The 17,502-nt window shown below is 44.6% G+C and overlaps 3 protein-coding genes across 9 annotated transcripts in view; 2 read left to right on the top strand and 1 right to left on the bottom strand.

Moving 5' to 3' along the window:
* The window catches only part of LOC147010304 (histone-lysine N-methyltransferase 2A-like), a 155,134-nt gene that overhangs the window by 136,319 nt on the left and 1,313 nt on the right, over positions 1-17,502 (top strand). For all 7 annotated transcript variants that reach the window (XR_015052271.1, XM_085859137.1, XM_085859136.1 and 4 more), the window contains one exon: positions 4,004-4,178. Coding sequence is in view for 6 of the 7 variants with exons in the window: in XM_085859137.1 (XP_085715263.1) it covers positions 4,004-4,178 (175 nt within the window). In the remaining variant the exon portion in view is untranslated. The remainder of the gene's footprint in view (positions 1-4,003; positions 4,179-17,502) is intronic.
* Positions 3,164-17,502, bottom strand: part of LOC147010303 (zinc finger and BTB domain-containing protein 20-like) — a 46,327-nt gene continuing 31,988 nt past the window's right edge. Inside the window, exon 4 of the mRNA XM_085859164.1 lies at positions 3,164-3,651. Coding sequence (XP_085715290.1) covers positions 3,602-3,651 — 50 coding nt within the window. The 3' untranslated portion in view covers positions 3,164-3,601. The remainder of the gene's footprint in view (positions 3,652-17,502) is intronic.
* LOC147010305 (uncharacterized) lies at positions 5,802-17,496 on the top strand. The gene is made up of 2 exons (XM_085859456.1): positions 5,802-5,823; positions 7,319-17,496. Exons 1-2 carry the CDS (start codon positions 5,802-5,804, stop codon positions 8,311-8,313), a joined length of 1,017 nt encoding a protein of 338 aa, XP_085715582.1. The 3' UTR covers positions 8,314-17,496.

Here is a 17,502-nt window from a genome sequence, read left to right as displayed (position 1 = left end):
GCCCGTCTGCCCCCTTGTAGTTGAGGGTGGCCCCTTTTTCTTTTGCTTTGGAGTATATGTGTTGTCGGCGCCGTCTGTAAAGTAAAACTGTGTAAGTGTTGCCGTGTGCTCGCGTAGTCGGTAGTAGATCTGCATTGTGTTTCTTTTGTTGCATTTGCTTTTTGTGCATAATTGTTGTGTTACTTTTACATTTGCTTTTGGTGCATAATTGTTGTGATTGTATATGTGTGCTTTCCGTTTGCCGCAGAATAAATGTGCCTTATGTTGAACTGTTTTTCCCGTTTCGCTTCGTCTTTTCTTTAATTGAATCTCCATCTTACTTCACGTAAAGGGTTGGTCGTGGGCTAAATACGCCCAATAATTAATTGGAACCGTCGAGGTTGACGATAACACCACTCGGTTATCCCGATAGTACGGAACGGGTCGCTTAAAGTGGCCCGTGTCCGAAGTCGACCTGCGGCGAGGTGCGATCGCCCGGTCTACCCTCCGTGTGGGTACTTAGGTAGGTCGAATTTGGCGAACAACCCTATCCCACGCGGGGGGCCGATTGGCACGATCGTGGTGAGGCCGAAAGGCCCACCCGTGACTAGTTCCCAGCGTTAGTCCGAGAGGATCACGACGGAATTGTCCGTCCGGTAGGCGACGTGCCGCGATTTGAGTTACGTGGCCGCTCACACGCCGGCGGGTGCGAATTCGCAACAATATATATACACATATATATACACATATATATATATATATATATATATATATATATATATATATATATATATATATATATATATATATATATATATATATATATATATATATATACACACACACACATATACATACAGATATATATCTATATATATATATATATATATATATATATATATATATATATATATATATATATATATACATATACACACATATACATACAGATATATATGTGTGTATATATATATATATATATATATATATATATATATATATATATATATATATATATATATATATATATATATGAGCCTGGTGTTGGCGCAGTGGTTAGGGCAGCGGCTTGGGATCCAAGAGGTCCTGAGTTCAAGCCCCGTTGAGACACTGAATTAATACACCAGGGGGTTGACTCAGCCTGTCATCCTTCCGAGGTCGGCGAAATGAGTACCAGTATACTGGGCCGGTGTATACCCCGGTTAAAATAGGTGTACCATATCCCTGTGTCGTAAGAGGCGACCAGGGTTGCGTCAGGAAGGGCATCCGGCGTAAAACATGTGCCAAATCACTATGTGGATCATAATGGATGATCCGCTGTGGCGACCCCTAACGGGAGCAGCCGAAAGAAGAAGAAGAAGATATATATATATATATATATATATATATATATATATATATATATATATATATATATATATATATATATATATATATATATATATATATATATATATGAGGCGCCGCGAGGAGTGGTGATGTTAGGGACACATCGGCCATTTTGTAGATAATGCCATATAGCACTATTTTAACCCTTCCCCAATCATCCGAACCTATCATCATCATATCATTAAAAAAATGGTGCTTACATCACTCCTCGCGGGGCCTCATATATATATATATATTATATATATATATATATATATATATATATATATATATATATATATATATATATATATATATATATATATATATATATATATATATATATATATATATATATATATATATATATATATATATATATATATATATATATATATATATATATATATATATGAAGACCACAAGGAGAAAACCAGAGATGTCACTTTTTATAAATTTCAGGGTTATTGCACCTGCCAATAGTTGGCAACATAAGGTTTCCTCTCACAATATTACTTTAACAAATAACCAGGGGTGTCACATAATTTATATGGTATAAAGTTTAGCCGTGCAATGAAAAAACAAGTGTTGTCAAAGCTGAACAAGTAGAAACCCAGAGTTGTCAGTACTTTACTCCTGGTTATCTCCCTTTCATTCATGTTAACTGTTCCACCATCATATTCAGAGTTGAGAAACTAAAAAATGAAAGGTTGTAAAACTTTCTCAGCATAAACTCTGAGCACGACAATAGCCTATTTGGTGATATCATGGATCTATTATTTTTGATCACAGGTTTTGTGTTCTGCAAAGTATTAAAATTAAAGTTTTCACTCAGATAAGATTGGCTTTCTGCATCATTCATGTTAACTGTTCCATCATAATAATCAGAGTTGAGAAACTAAGTTATAAAAGGTTGTAAAACTATCACAGCATAAACTCTGAGCACTACAATGGCCTATTTCGTTATATCATGGGCTCCGTAGTTGGTGCATATCGTGGTTCAAGCCTTGTCAAACCTTTATTGTGACTTTTATGGGACCCACGCCGTGGCTTAATGGTTAGCGCGTCTGAGTACCCATCCTCATTTGATGTACCCACCGCCCAATCAACCTGCTTAGGTATATGAGGGAGTCACATGAGGTGACTTTGGCTATCGCGGGGGTGGTTTATCCTTGGTTTCCTCCTGGTTTTCCATCATATTAAGTAGTACGGAGTAAGAAATGGAGAATCCGTCATCATATAAGCGAAATACCCTTGAGTATGGCATTGAACACCAATCAAACAAAAAAACAATGACCGTTTAATGTTGAAAAAATAATCTGTGATCACCAAAGTCATGTAATGTATGCTAATAACTAACAAGAATGAATTTGCTCCACATCCTGGGTTAAAATTGCATGGCAATTATTAAACAAGGGAATAACCAGTGATGTCAGTTTGCAACATTGATTCGTTCTTTGCTCTTAAATTAAATAACACAGAAGATTGGCAAATGCTACGTGCTTAATTTGATCGGCCAATGATCACTCTTCCTTTTACTGGAAAATAAATCTTTTACTGGAAAAGAAATCTATATGACAGTTATTAAACAGTCCAGCAAAGTCTTGAAACTTTGTTTTTCAGTTTCTTCAAAATTGACTTATCTTGACATCTCTGGTTTTCCCCTTGTGGTCTTCATATATATATATATATATATATATATATATATATATATATATATATATATATATATATATATATATATATATATATATATATATATATATATATATATATATATATATATATATATATATAAATATACATACATGTAAAAATTCTAACTGGTGGGTCTGGAGAAAAAGATTTTTGAAGGAATTTACTAAGTCGGCCATTACACCTACTTAAAGTCAGGTGACCGAAACGAGCTTTGCATTCCCCGTTACCAGTCAGGAGAGGAACCTTGCTGCCCAATTTCAGTCGGATCGACTCAGTGGTTTGGCCGGAAAAAGTGAAAATAGGAGACGGACTAATGGATGCAGGAAGCATGATGACAATACCTTCTCTGAAATTCTAATTCCAGATAAGCTAAAAAACCCTGAACTCATGACCGGCATACGTGCCTTCGAAACAAACAATGAATAGGACTGTTTAAATACCTGATGCCTTAATTTGGACCTACATTCACATGACGATGGAGCAAACAGAGGGAGTCCACAAGACATAATAAATACTGGTAATCTCAGCAGACTACTGCAGGAGGTTCCCGTCAGTCTCAGCATGTTCGGCAGGGAGAACGGCCCGTCGCATTCCGTGTGGCTGAATCTGGGGGAGAGGAGTGGGGCGTGGAGCGACTTGTTAGGATAGTTCCTCCCCCTTCCATCTCAAGCAGGAACAAAGCTGACTCCATGTCTAAACTGGCACCAACGGCATAGCAAAACGCTAAAAAAGGACAAAGACAAGTTTACAAAGGGAAGAACATAAAACAAAGGCTAACAGGAATGGTGATTTTTAGACACATGCATGAGGACGTTGTCGATAACGTCCCTAAATGTATTTGTGTTGCATAAAAATGGCTGACGTTTGACAATCCCAGGGTACCTCGTCATGTATAAATTGCTCAATTCGATGGTGTTCTCCACAAAGTTATCTAAAACGGAGCGTTTTCTTTCTCCAGGGGCTAATGGCATCATTCTGTCTGGCCTGTCCCACTGTGCCGTGCTCTACCTTCTGGAGCAGCTCCAAGGTGCCGACAGTTGCAGGGAGCACCACTTCCTGTACCACAGGCCCGGCGCTTGCACCACGACGGTGCCGAATCCCCACGGCTGTGCCCGTGCTGACCCGTTCCTGAGGTAAAGGCTGAACCTGTTTTCCAAAGTTTTTTTTCAGTTCCATTCGGTGTGACGCACATCACACAAAACACCAGTTTCCAATGAACACCATAAAGCCTGGAACACATGGTCTGGGGACTCATTTATCCCTGGTGATGCATTTTGGGTAAATAAACCTTGTCTGTGGATGTCCTCCTGCAGTTGGGTTACCTTTTTCTCAGAAGTTGGTGGCAGGATTTGCACTCACGCCACCGTAAAACACTTCATTCCATAAAGCACACAAAAAAATGCAAGCAAAACTGAAAACCCAATCCGTGGGAGTACCTCCTGTGCAGCTTCCCTTTGCAGGGCAGATCACCGGATGATGGGATTGGGGCAAAGCCTTCGGGATCTCCATTCTTTGATGATAGGAGGAAAAGCACAGGGTACCCTTCCTGGGTCGGTTTGTGGTGGTGTGTGCCAGGATGGTGCTGAGGTATTCTCCACCAGACGGTGGTCTCCTTGGGTTAACCTGAGAAGAGAGGATGATTATCTGTCTCAGCTCTCATCTGAGCTCCAGCGTTTGGACATCAGTGTTGCAGCACTTTCTGAGGTTCAGAGACTACATATTGGTGAGATCATGGCGGGTGGTTACATTTACTACTGGTCTGGTCGCTCTCATTGTCACCATACCCAATGGGTTGCTGTAGCTGTGTCCAACAAGCCTACTCCCATGATAATTGTGGTAACACCAGTCAATGAACATATGATGACACTTCTTCTTGCATATGGCAGCTTGGCTGCCGGGTTGCGTTCATTGTGTTGGGGCGCAGCTGTGCAGCTGATGTTGTGCCCCTGATGCTGTGCCCCGATACCAGAACACTGGTACTCATTTTGCCGACCTCGGAAGGATGATAGGCTGAGTCAACCCCACCTGGTGTTAATTCAGCGGACAACGGGGCTCAAACTCACGACCCAAAGATCCCATACCAGCCACCCCAACCACGAAGCCAGCACCAGGCTATTAGGAGACTGAGGACTTGTTATTCACTGAGTGTCATTTCCCTGGTCGCTGTGTATGCTCTGATTGAGGCGAATGATCTCACTGTGAAGGAGGCATTTCTATGCCACGCTCGAGTCTGTCATTGATTGGTGCCTCAGATGAGATACTCTTCTCGTCTTGGGGGATTTCAATGCATCAACTGGAACTGATAGGGATGGTTATGAGACATGTGTTGAAAAGCCAGAATAGCTATGTTCCTTGACTTTGCAAGAAGTTGGGGACAGGGTTGCTGGTTCATGGTTTCAGCGCCCACAAGCTCATCGCTGGACTAGGTATTCCAACGCTGGTGGTGTGCCAAAGGAGATTGACCATGTGCTCGTTGATGGTCGCTGGAGGATGATCCAGAACTGCAGGGACAACTGGAGTGCTCATTTCCTAAATACCGACCACAGGCTTGTTGTAGCAATTCTGAAGTTGCAGCTTAAATCCAGGAGAATGGTACCATCCCAGCCTAGGCTGGATGTTGGCAAGCTCAAGGACGAGAGAGTAGCTGAGGATTTTGTGAACAGGCTGAGTGGGGATTTGGGGGGCCTGGGTGCTTTGGAGAATCCTGAAGAGTTGTGGAGTGCCTTCAAGACCACCCTCCTTGATGTTGCCAGAGGATGTGTTGCAACTCATCATCAGGTGAAGAAGAACTTTATCTCCAAGTGACACTAGATGCCATTATCTAAAGTCGCAAGGCCATCCTTAATGGCAGAGCTGAGCTGAGCTGTTCAGGGAGTTGGGGCGTAAAACTGGGCATGCGCTGAGGGCGAGCAATGAGGCCTATGTGCAAGAAATCTGTGAAAGGGGAGTAGAGCATCACCCTTGGTCAAGTGATTCTCGTCCTGCGAACAGGGTAATTCATTCATTGCGTTCCTCCAAGCCCATCATTGCGTTGTGGGCTCTTGACAGAGGAGTCCGAAGTGAAGGCCAGCTGAGCCGGTCACTTTGGGCAGCTGAACCAGGTTGATCCACCAGCTGTTGAGTTGGATGTCAGGGGTGTAACAATCCCCATTGCGGACCCTCCCATCCCATGTAAACCACCTTCGTTTGCAGAAACATTCGCGGTGGTGAACCAGTTGAAATGGAGTGAAGCTCCTGATATCTGTGGAATCCATGCTGAACTTCTCAAAGCTGGTGGAAATGCTGTACTCATGTCATTGCATGCCGTTCTGTGCTCTCTCTGGGATACAGGCATCATCACAACTGCGTGGAAGAGATGCCTTGTTGTGCCCCTGTGGAAAGGGAAGAGTGATCGCCAAGAGTGCAGCAGCGACCGAAAGGTGACGCTGCTCTCAGTGCCGGGCAAGGTCTTTGCTCTGATAATTCTTGAGAGGGTTCACCACCATGTGCTTGAGCACCAGCGCCCAGAGCAGTGAGGCTTAACACCAAAGCGGTCAACGATTGACCTCATCCTTGCTCTTGCTCATCGGGTCCTCACCGAACACAAACGAGAGTTTCGGCAGGCGCTGCTCGCAGCATCCCCAGTTTCCCACTGCATCTCCACCTCCCAAGTGTCCTGCTCCCTCTCCGCTTCCGCAGCGTCCCGCTCCCTCTCCGCCTCCCTTGCGCCACGCCCCCTCTCTGCCTCCCCAGCTTCACTCCCCCTCTCCGCCTCCCCAGCATTCCGCCCCCTCTCCGCCTCCCTAACTTCCCGCTCCCTCTCCTCCTCCCCAGCGTCCTCCTCCCTCTCCACCTCCCCAGCGGCACACCCCCTCTCTGCCTCCACAGCGTCACGCTCCCTCTCCACCTCCACAGCATCACGCTCCCTATCCAACTAGCCAGCGTCACGCTCCCTCTCCGTTCCACAGCGTCCTGCTCCCTCTCCGCCTCCCCAGCGTCCCGCTGCCTCTCCGCCTCCCCTGCGTCACACCCCCTCTCTGCCTCCTCAGCGTCACTCCCCTTCTCCGCCTCCCAGGCGTTCAGTTCCCTCTCCAGCTCTCCGAATTCCCGCTCCCTCTCCGCCTCCCCCAGCGTCCCCCTCCTTCTCTGCCTCCCCAGCGCCCCACTCCCTCTCTGCCTCCCCAGCGTCCCTCTCCATCTCCACCTCTCCAGCGTCCCCCTCCCTCTCCGCCTCCCCCAGCGTCCCCCTCCTTCTCTGCCTCCCCAGCGCCCCACTCCCTCTCTGCCTCCCCAGCGTCCCTCTCCATCTCCACCTCTCCAGCGTCCCCCTCCCTCTCCGCCTCCCCGGCATCCCGCTCCCTCTCCACCTCCCTAACTTCCCGCTCCCTCTCCATCTTCTCCTCTCCAGTGTCCTCCTCCCTCTCCGCCTCCCCAGCATCACGCTCCCTCTCCGCCTCCCCAGCGTCACGCTCCCTCTCCGCCTCCCCAGCGTCACGTTCCCTCTCCACCTCCCCTGCGTCCCTCTCCGCCTCCCAGCGTCACGCTCCCTCTCCCCCTCCCCAAGCGTCACGCTCCCTCTCCGCCTCCCCTGCGTCACGCTCCCTCTCCCCCTCCCCTGCGTCCCGCTCCCCATCTTCGTCCCAGCATCCTGCTCCGACTCCCCCGCGTTGCACTCCCTCTACGCATCCCCAGCGTCACGCTCCCTCTCCGCCCCCAGCGTCACGCCTCCTCTCCGCCTCCCCAGCGTCCCTTCCCTCTCCGCCTCCCCAGCGTCAAGCTCCCTCTACGCATCCCCAGCATCACGCTCCCTCTCCGCCTCCCGAGCGTCATGCCCCCACTCCGCCTCCCCAGCATCCCCCTCCTCTCTGCCTCCAGAGCGTCATGCCCCCACTCCGCCTCCCCAGCGTCACGCCTCCTCTCCGCCTCCCCAGCATCCCTTCCCTCACCGCCTCCCCAGCGTCATGCTCCCTCTACGCATCCCCAGCATCCTGTTGCCTCTCCCCTCCCCAGCGTCACGCTCCCTCTCCCTCCCCAGCATCACGCTCCCTCTCCGCGTCCCCACTCCCTCTCCGCCTCCCCACTCCCTCTCCGCCTCCCCACTCCCTCTCCGCCTCCCTGGCATCCCGCTCCCTCTCAACCGATCCTCTCAACCCCTATCTCAAAGCTGGAGTTCCCCAGAGCAGTTTCTTGTTCCTCATCTGCATCAATGATCTTTCTGATTCACTGAAATTGCTCCTTGTCAATGATCTCACCATCTGCTGTATCATCCTTCAGGCAGGCAGGCATTAACCTCTTCCCTCCCTGCAGACCTTGATGGAATCAGGAGCTGGTCCAACACTTGGAATTTGTCTTTCAACCCTGACAAATCCCATCCACTCACCCTGTATCTCTGAAAGGTTCGTCCGGCAAACTCTCCCATCAACTTCTTTAAAGTGATTTGTTTCGGAAGTAAAGTCACTCAAACATTTAAACCTCACTATCAGCCATGATCGTTCTTGAGAAGACCATATTTTCAAGATGGGCTCTAAAGCCAGCTGCCAAATGGGCATCCAACATTGTGCAAGGTCTTTCCTTGGTCAACCTGAACTTTTGACAACCCACAAGGCCTTCATTCGCAGCTTGATAGAATAATGCTCTCTTCTTTGGGCTGGCGCTCCCTGCCTCACACACCGCCCTTCTTGATGCCAGAGAAAGTTAGGCCCTCAAAATCATTGGGATCTTCTGTGATGAAGCTGAGTTTCTCGGCCTATTACTTTCACATCGTAGACAGGTTGGTGGCCCCTCTGTATTCTACCACCTCCTTTTTGGTCTTGCACCCGCTGCCTTCTCTTGGTTCTGTCTCTTCCAGGTTTCTGCAGGGCACACACAGTTTGCCACTAAATCTCTTCTTGTTAAACTCCCAAAATCCAGGCTCACTACTCACCATTCATTTATTCCTCTTTTCTCTCACCTGTGGAATAAACTTCCCCAGTCTATTGAGTCCCATTCTTCCATCCAGGGCTTCAAGACTGTTGGTCACCCCTACCTCAGGTCATCCCCCCCATTCAAACTCATCTGTTCTACCCCAAATGACCGCATTCCCAAATATTCCTTTATCCAGGCAATTGTGATATCTACCCCTCTCCATCACCTCTTTTCGTTTGCGCTTCATTCATTCCTTTTCTGTTTAATTTCACCTCCTCCTTCCTCATCTTGCTGTATTTCATTCAGTTTTTGTGTAGCTTGTTCACCCCCACGTGTCCTTCTCCGCCTCCTCTTGATCTCACTCTCACTTCAACTCTGCTGTTGGTGTTTCCCCTTTCCATTTCGTTCGCTCCATAGAGCAGTAAAGATACCGTAGAATGTCTGCTGATCTAGAACAAATTGCACCAGAAATGCTCTCTTTTGCGCGGGCTTCGGGTCACCCTTGGTGACAACAGACTCAAAATTGGACAAAATCAGATCAGGGGAAATTAGAGTCTGAGCTTAAATGCAAGATGGTGGGCTGCTGAGTCGTTTGTTGTGGGATCTCTTCAATAACCCTCATCGGGGCGGATACGTTTTATGCAGAATATTGTTGTTTTTATATCCAGTGGTCCTGCTATGAATGTACCTACACTTAATTGAATGGAATTCACTTCCGGGTGGTGCTGAAAATGGAAATAGTTTTGAGATGCGTGAACCAGAAATATTGAGTATGACTGTGGTTTCTGTGCTCCTGTGTACAGGTTTACGTGCCCTGGTGAATCATGATGATGGATTTTTTATTGATGAAGCATGGATGAATGTGCAATGAATGAATGAATGAATGACTGCTTTTATTTAAGATTTGTTGGTTTTCTACAAACAAGTTCCTATTCCATTGCATTTGATGTAATATTGACTTAATTACATTGGGCTGTATTTGAAATATTTTTTTCAGAGGTCTAGGTTTTCTCAACGGTTCTCACATGTTTTTTGCATGCTGAATTCAGAAATGTATCTAATTTCGCTCAATCAGGTCGTTTTTACGATCTCAATTTTTTACTATCTCTTTTTATGTCAGGGGTGTATTACTATTTTATTACTATTTTACTATCTTACTATCTCAATTACTAAAATTTAGTAATTACTCAATTACTAAAATTACTATTTTACTATCTCAATTTTAAGGAAAAAAAATAATCAAAATTTTTTGTTTTTTAAATTCGCATTTTTAAAATTCAAAATCACACTTACATTGACAGAAAATGTACAAACTATACATATAATGACACACAAGTACACTTGATGTGGAAGAAAGTGCTTTCTCAATTACTTTCATTTCAATTTCAGACAAATATAGATAAATCGTTGTTTCTGGCAACACCCAACTTCAGTCGCTCTTGCAGTCGCTGTTTTCCTTCGTCCTTTTAATGTTGAATTTCACATTAATGGTACTTGTGCGTCATTTTATACATATAGTTTGTACATTTTCTGTCAATGTAAGTCTGATTTTGAATTTAAAAAACAAAAATTTTGATTATTTTTTTTTTCCTTAAAATTGAGATAGCATAAAAAACTTGACCTGATTGAGCGAAATGAGATACATTTCTAAATTCAGCATGCAAAAACATATAAGAACCGTTGAGAAAACCTAGACCTCTGAAATGACGCAGACCAGTGTTATTTTAGTGAGGTCATTTCTTTCATTAATATTATCAATTAAACACACGTGTGTGTGTGTGTGTGTGTGTAGTGTGTGTGTGTGTGTGTGTAGTGTATTATGTCTGGCTTCCTTCTTGGGACTAATTGATCTTTATTTTGACTATATGCGGGAAAGATCTCGCGAATGGTCCAGAAACTGTGCAAATCATGGCAAAGGGGACGGAAGGGGTAAACAATGCCAGTGCCGCGCTGGGGAAAACCGTGACTGTCTGTGCAGTCCAGCGAATGCATGGCTTGTACAGGAAAATTCACTGCAATCAGAAATCTATTCACGTCTGTCAGAAAAGGAAAAGGGCCAATGAACCTCCGATTCAACCACACACGGCATTCTCATGAACCAGTTTTCTGGTGCTCAGATCATTGCTTTTTGTGCAGAACTGAGTTGTTGAAGAATAAAGAACGACACCATGATTACGATATATTTCCCGTGAAGACTTCAGATTTGCAAGTGATAGTCTGAAGGTTCTGTGATGAGAGACGTGATGAGTGGGCTGAAGATGTCCAAGGCAGGATTGAATATGCGTGAGATCTTCATGCGGAGAATGCAATCTATCACCAAATGTGTTGTGTAAAATTTTGGAATGGGAAGCAGTTCCCTTCTAGATATCAGCACCAACAAAACCCAGCCAAGCATGCTTGGTTGGGTAGGCCAGCCAGCAAATTCATCACAAGAGAAGGCATTTCTCAAAGTCGTGGATGAACTGAGAGAAAATGATGGTGAGCAGACGGCTGTGAGTGATCTTGTTCAACATATGTCTGCTATCTGTACTGACGCATACAGTGGAAAGTATATGAATCAGAAAGTGTGTGAACATTTGGGTGATAATGTAGTAATATCGAACATCAATTGTAAACCTGACGTAGTCACTTTCAGAAGCATTACAGCAAAAATTCTTCAGAAATTCCATGAGAAGCTGAAAATGGACAATTCGGTGGCAGAAAAACATTGAATCATCAAGGCAGCGGTAGCGCTGATACAAAGCAATATTAAAAGTCAGCAGACATCTAAAGAATATTTTCCTCATCCAGTCGCATTGAAATCATTGGAGAATAACACTGTATTTGTCAGAAATACTCTTGTCTGCTGGATGAAATTTTTAGTGGGAATGCGAATGATCTAAAAATCTCAGTGGAACGCATACCTCCATCATCCACATCGTTTTGTCGTCACGGTCAAAGTAACTTTGATCGGTCAAGGCATCATCCAGGCAACAATGTTGAGAGTCCTCACCACACCAATCCAATTCAGACTGGTAGTACAGTTATATCACCAATATGGATCCAGATTTCTGATTGATACGTTGAATAGTTTTTCTTCATCCTATTCTGAAGTGCTCAACTTTGAGAAATGTGTTTTCATGCGATCAATATTCCTGTTTCCAGTCATTTTCGGAAATATGTGGCAGACAACGCTGATCACAATATTCGAACATTGGAAAGTCTGAATACATTGCACGGAATGGGGCTCATCACCGCTGTGACACCGGAAATCAGAAAGTGCACCCGTATATGGAGAATCCTGCTGTTCAGTGACAACAGTATCGCCACAGTCAAAATCAACATTCATTATTATACAGCACCAGAAACGAAAGCGACTTTGATATATCACAAGCTACCACCTCAAGACACGAGTGATCCGAGAAGTGGTCTCAATCTTGCCTGGAACATCTTGTGGCCGCTACGCCCTAAAAGGCCAGCATGGTCTGGCATGATGCAGGTTTTATGTAAAGGCTCCCATCCTGGTAAATCAACCGTCGTATTCCAACCCATGATAGACATGGATCCAACTGACATCAGCAGTACGCAACTAGTGAGCAGCATGTGGAGATGTCAGTGGTGAGGGGAAGGAACCTGATCAAAAAGACATGCTAATGATTTTGTCAGTTTCTTCAAGCACGAAGTCTCTTCGAGTATGGTGAATCACTCCGCAATATAGCTACCAGTGTAACAGTCGACTTTTCTGTTCACATGAACCAAGCCATCTAGATTGGCAATGCCATAATGGATCAGGGAAGATGCATTTGATTTCTCCTTCAGAAAGTCATGATGGGATGCAAAACCGCATTGCGCCTCGACGGTGAAACGATTCTTGTCGATACACAGCTTTTATTCCAGAGACTCATCAACAATGCCCGCCATGATCTGGAGAATCCCAGTGACATTTTGAAATACAAATCGTCCAGACGCCCTACAGCACTTTTCTATGAACAGGGATTCCTGAGAGAGGCCAACAAGCCGCAACTGGCGGAATAGAACCAATGCCCTTTGATCAGTCCAAACAGAACCAATGCTCTCACTACTAAACAATCCAGAGTATCATATATTTGATGGTGGATCACTCCTCAATAGGCTACCATGGAAGAGACATTTGACTTTCAATGACATTTATCGCGATCTAAATCGTGGTATTCGATGGATACAATACCGGTCAAACGTTTTAGAACACCCCCATTTTTCCAGTTTTTACTGAAATTTAAGCAGTTTAATGTTTCAATGTACTCTGAAATTAAAGCATAGAACAAATAAACAATTACAGATAAAAAAGAAATCATGGAATCGTTTTGTTGAACAAAATTTAATCTAAATTTTTGACTCATCAAAGTCGCCACCTTTTGCAGATATAACAGCCAAACATACTCGTGGCATTCTTTCGACAATGGAAATCAAATATTGTTTGGAAAGTTCTTCCCAACACTGTTTCAGAAGTTCCCACAGATATGTTGTGCTCGTAGGTTGGTTTGCTTTCACCCTTCTGTCCAGTTCATCCCAAACCAGCTCGATGGGGTTTAAGTCTGGAGACTGTGCTGGCCATTCCATGATTTGAAGCCTACCGTCTTGTTCTTTTCTTCTAAGGTTCTGACATAGCCTGGAGGTATGTTTTGGGTCATTATCTTGCTGTAAGATGAACCACTGACCAACTCAGTGTAGACCAGAGGGTATTGCATGGCGCTGCAAAATGCTGTGGTTGCCCTTTTGGTTCAGGGTGCCAGTCACTCTGTGCAAGTCGCCGACTCTGGATCCAGAAAAAGAGCCCCAGATCATCACGCTTCCTCCTCCATGTTTGCAAGTTGGTGTCACACGCTGAGTAACCATCCTTTCGCCTACTCGACGGCATACAGAAACCCTGCGTGATGAACCGAAGATTTCACATTTTGATTCATCGGTCCATAAGACCTTCCAGTTTTCAGTCGTCCACTGGTGGTGGGTGATTCATGGCCCAGGAAAGCCTCTTTTTCTTATTTTTCCATCTTAGCAATGGCTTTCTTACTGCCACTCGACCTGTCAAACCTGCAGCTCAAAGTCTTCTCTTCACAGTTGAAACTGAGACTTCCTTACCTCGACCAGTGTTAAGCTGTGCTTGAAGCTGCTGTCCTGTGAGCCGCCTATCACGCAAGCTGTTGACTCTCAGAAACTTGTCTTCTGATTGTGTTGTGGCTTTGGGTCTGCCAGACCTCTTCCTGTCAGAGTTTACTCCGGTTTCTAAGTGCCTTTTGATGGTGTAGGAAACTGTACTCATCGACACGTTGGCTTACTTTGCCATTTCTCTAAAGGAAAGACTTTTTAAGGGTTATAATGGTCTGTCTGTCTTCCTGAGTTAATTCTTTTTCTCACCATTATGATTGCAATATACTACTTCCTGCAGTGCAATATTGTCCAAATAATGCTTCAGATGGTGAAGCAACACAGTCTGTTCCAACACTGCTTTTATATAGACAGACGGTTTGCAACTAATCAACAAAAGTTGGGACACATGTAGGAATTGTTTGCATCAACTTTCAAGGCTTAATTTACTTCCATTGCTGCAGAACAGCTGCAGTTGCTAACCCATTACTTGTTCCCTGAAAAGGGCCTTTTTTTTAACAACTCTGAAATTTACATTATTTTTCAGTTTTTGGTAACCTAAACTTTTTTTTTTAAACCTTTGGCAGTTTACCGCTTAGCTTTGTACCATTTCAGGTTATTCACTGGACTTGAACTGCTTAAATTTCAGTAAAAACTGGAAAAATGGGGGTGTTCTAAAACTTTTGACCGGTAGTGTACATTGCAGGGGGCAACACCAATAATGCAGCACATCTGAGTCGATATGAAGGTGCAGTTGGTCCGAAGTTATTTCGGGGATGCCGCTGAAAATGAAAAAAGGCCAGTTCCTAGCAAATGCGGACAACAAACAAAATTTCATCGATCTACTCAATTTCATCAATCTGATGGCGATGCTGATCTTTTGATGGCACAGACAGCAAGCAGTACATTGTGCATCACAGGGTTTAACGTATGTGATTAGCAAGGACACTGATATATTAGTGCTTCTGTGTCACCTCGCACATGATGATTCGAAAGGACTCATCTTCAAATCTGAAAAAAGGAACGTGAAGTACCGTAGCTGGAACATTGATGTCCTGCAAAAAAAGTCTTGGATCGTAAGTATGCCATCTATTTCCATTTGTGCATGCCGTGTGTGGATGTAACACAACTTCACACTTGTTTGGTAGAGGGAAATGGGTGGCATTAAAGAAGAATCAGATGGATTCTCTTTTCCGAGAGCAAGCGCACATTTTCTGTGATGGTGCACAGGCTACACGAAATAAAGAGGCTGTGAGACGGCCATTGTGTCGCTCTATGGTGGATGATTGGACCACACGTTGGAGTCGTTGAATTGCACAAAATATGAGGAAAAGCTAGCAAACTGCAATACCAGCGTCCAGGTTGAAACGCTTTATCCCACATCAGAAGCCACGTCTATCTTCAGGTCCAGATGTGTTTGGGAAGAGGTGACAATTTTGATGCTGAGGATTGGGAATGGTCATTCACGAAGGGTTCATTCGAGCCTTGTTCCATGGATTCGCCACCTGCACCTGATACTCTCTTGAAGGTGATGCGATGTAAATGCAAAGGAGGGTGCGATACCAAATGGTTTAGTCGCAGGAAGCATGGACTACATTGTTCAAGTGTATGCGGAGAGGGTAAAGGGGTCAGACAGAAGATTGTAGCCAAACATGGACAATCTCAAGGCTACAAGTCCATCTCCAGATACCTTGATGTTCCTGTGCCCACCGTACACAATGTTATCAGGAAGTTTAAAGCCCATGGCACTATAGCCAACCTCCCTGGACGTGGCCACAAGAGAAAATTTGATCAAAGATTGCAGCGGATTGTTCGAATGGTGGAGAAAGCACGTCAATCAACTGCCAAACAGATTCAAGCTGACCTTCAGCCATAAGGTACGACAGTTTCAACTCGCATCATCCGCCGCCAACTCGATGAAAGAGGGTTCAATGGTAGGAGGCCCAGGAGGACCCCCCCCCCCTCCCACTGCTGAGAGAGAGACATAAGAAATCCCAACTGGAGTTTGCCAAAACACACCTGAACAAGCTAAAATCCTTCTGGGAGAATGTCCTGTGGACAGATGAGAACAAATTAGAGCTTTTTGGTCGACATCATCTCTATGTTTACAGAAAACAAAATGAAGCCTTCAAAGAAAAGAACACCTTCTCTACAGTCAAACATGGAGGAGGTTCAGTGATGTTTTGGGGTTGCTGTGCTGCCTCTGGCACTGGGTGCCTTGAATGTGTGCATGACATCATTAAATCAGGAGATTACCAAGGAGGAATTTTGGAGCACAATGTTCAACCCAGTGTCAGAAGGCTGGGTCTCCGTCGAAGGTCATGGGTCTTGCAGCAGGACAATGATCCCAAACACACTTCAAAAAGCACCCACGAATGGTTCAACACAAAACACCGGACTGTTCTGAAGCCGCCAGCAATTAGTTCAGATCTAAATCCCATTGAACACCTTTGGGGAGATCTGAAAACAGCAGTTGGGAGAAGGCACCCTTCAAATCTGGGAGAACTGGAGCAGGTTGTACAAGAAAAGAGGGCCATCCTGCCAGGAGAGAAGTTGAGGAAGCTCATTCATGGATATAGGAAGTGCTTGACTGCAGGTATTTTGTCCAAAGGCCGTGTGACAAAATATTAAGTCGAGGGTGTCAATTTGTCAATGACATTTATTTTTATTTTCTGATTTGAAAGGATTTATTAAGTTCTGAATCAAAAACAAAGGTTCTGCAACATGAACAGTGAAATAAAGAATTGTGGAGCCAAAATACTTTTGTTAACCACGACTGTACTTTTCTACAGATCTGGCCATTTCATTCGCTTGAGGCTAAATTTGGCAACCATGTTGGATTATGACGTCGTCCTGACGTCACTGGCAATTTATGACGTATTTTGTACTGATTGCGGTCACTTTCTTGCGTATTCGTTGTACATTTATATGGTCTAAAGTGAGCCGTTTAGGAGATACGATGGCCAGAAGTTTGCTTTGGCCGCCATAGTGAATTAATTTCGTGTCCCAATTTTGTCCGATTTTGAGTAGATTGTCACGAGATGTGCACTGAATCCAATGCAAAAAAAAAAAGCATTTCTGTTGCAATTTGTTCTCGGTCATTCTACACGTGTACTGCACTACTCGCTCTTTCATGAGCCTTGATCATGTGCACCAAAAAAAAAGGAGTGGGAGGGGGGGGAAGGGTAATCTCCAAAGCATTAGGAGATCCACAATCCATATGGATAGCCCTATAGGACATGCACTTGGTTTTCACTTGAACTTCAGAAGCTAAACTTGTCCAAGAATGTGATTGTTCCAAGGAGAGACCTGGACAACAAAAGACCTTCAAATGGACCTGCAGACAAGCTTTTAAATGTTATTTACTTTGAACACCTGGCCAACACAGACAGTGTTTCTGGGTTGTTGTTTTGTTTTGTTTTTTTAACGTTATTCATACCAACTGACCCCATGATGCTCTTTGTGACTCAG

The sequence above is a fragment of the Eptatretus burgeri genome, chromosome 16 (assembly GCF_056783735.1).
Source record: "Eptatretus burgeri isolate ZD-2024b chromosome 16, Ebu_testis_v1, whole genome shotgun sequence".
NCBI lineage: Eukaryota > Metazoa > Chordata > Myxini > Myxiniformes > Myxinidae > Eptatretus > Eptatretus burgeri.
Note: the sequence above shows the minus strand (reverse complement) of the source record. Positions and strands in the feature narration are given on the sequence as shown.

What these genes read in the sequence shown, in the direction of transcription:
- LOC147010305 (XM_085859456.1), top strand. Translation starts at nt 5,802, where the DNA reads ATGTGTTGCAACTCATCATCAG. An exon ending in GTGTTGCAACTCATCATCAG is followed by an intron (nt 5,824 to 7,318) that starts GTGAAGAAGAAC and finishes CTGCCTCCCCAG; the next exon opens with CGTCCCTCTCCATCTCCACC.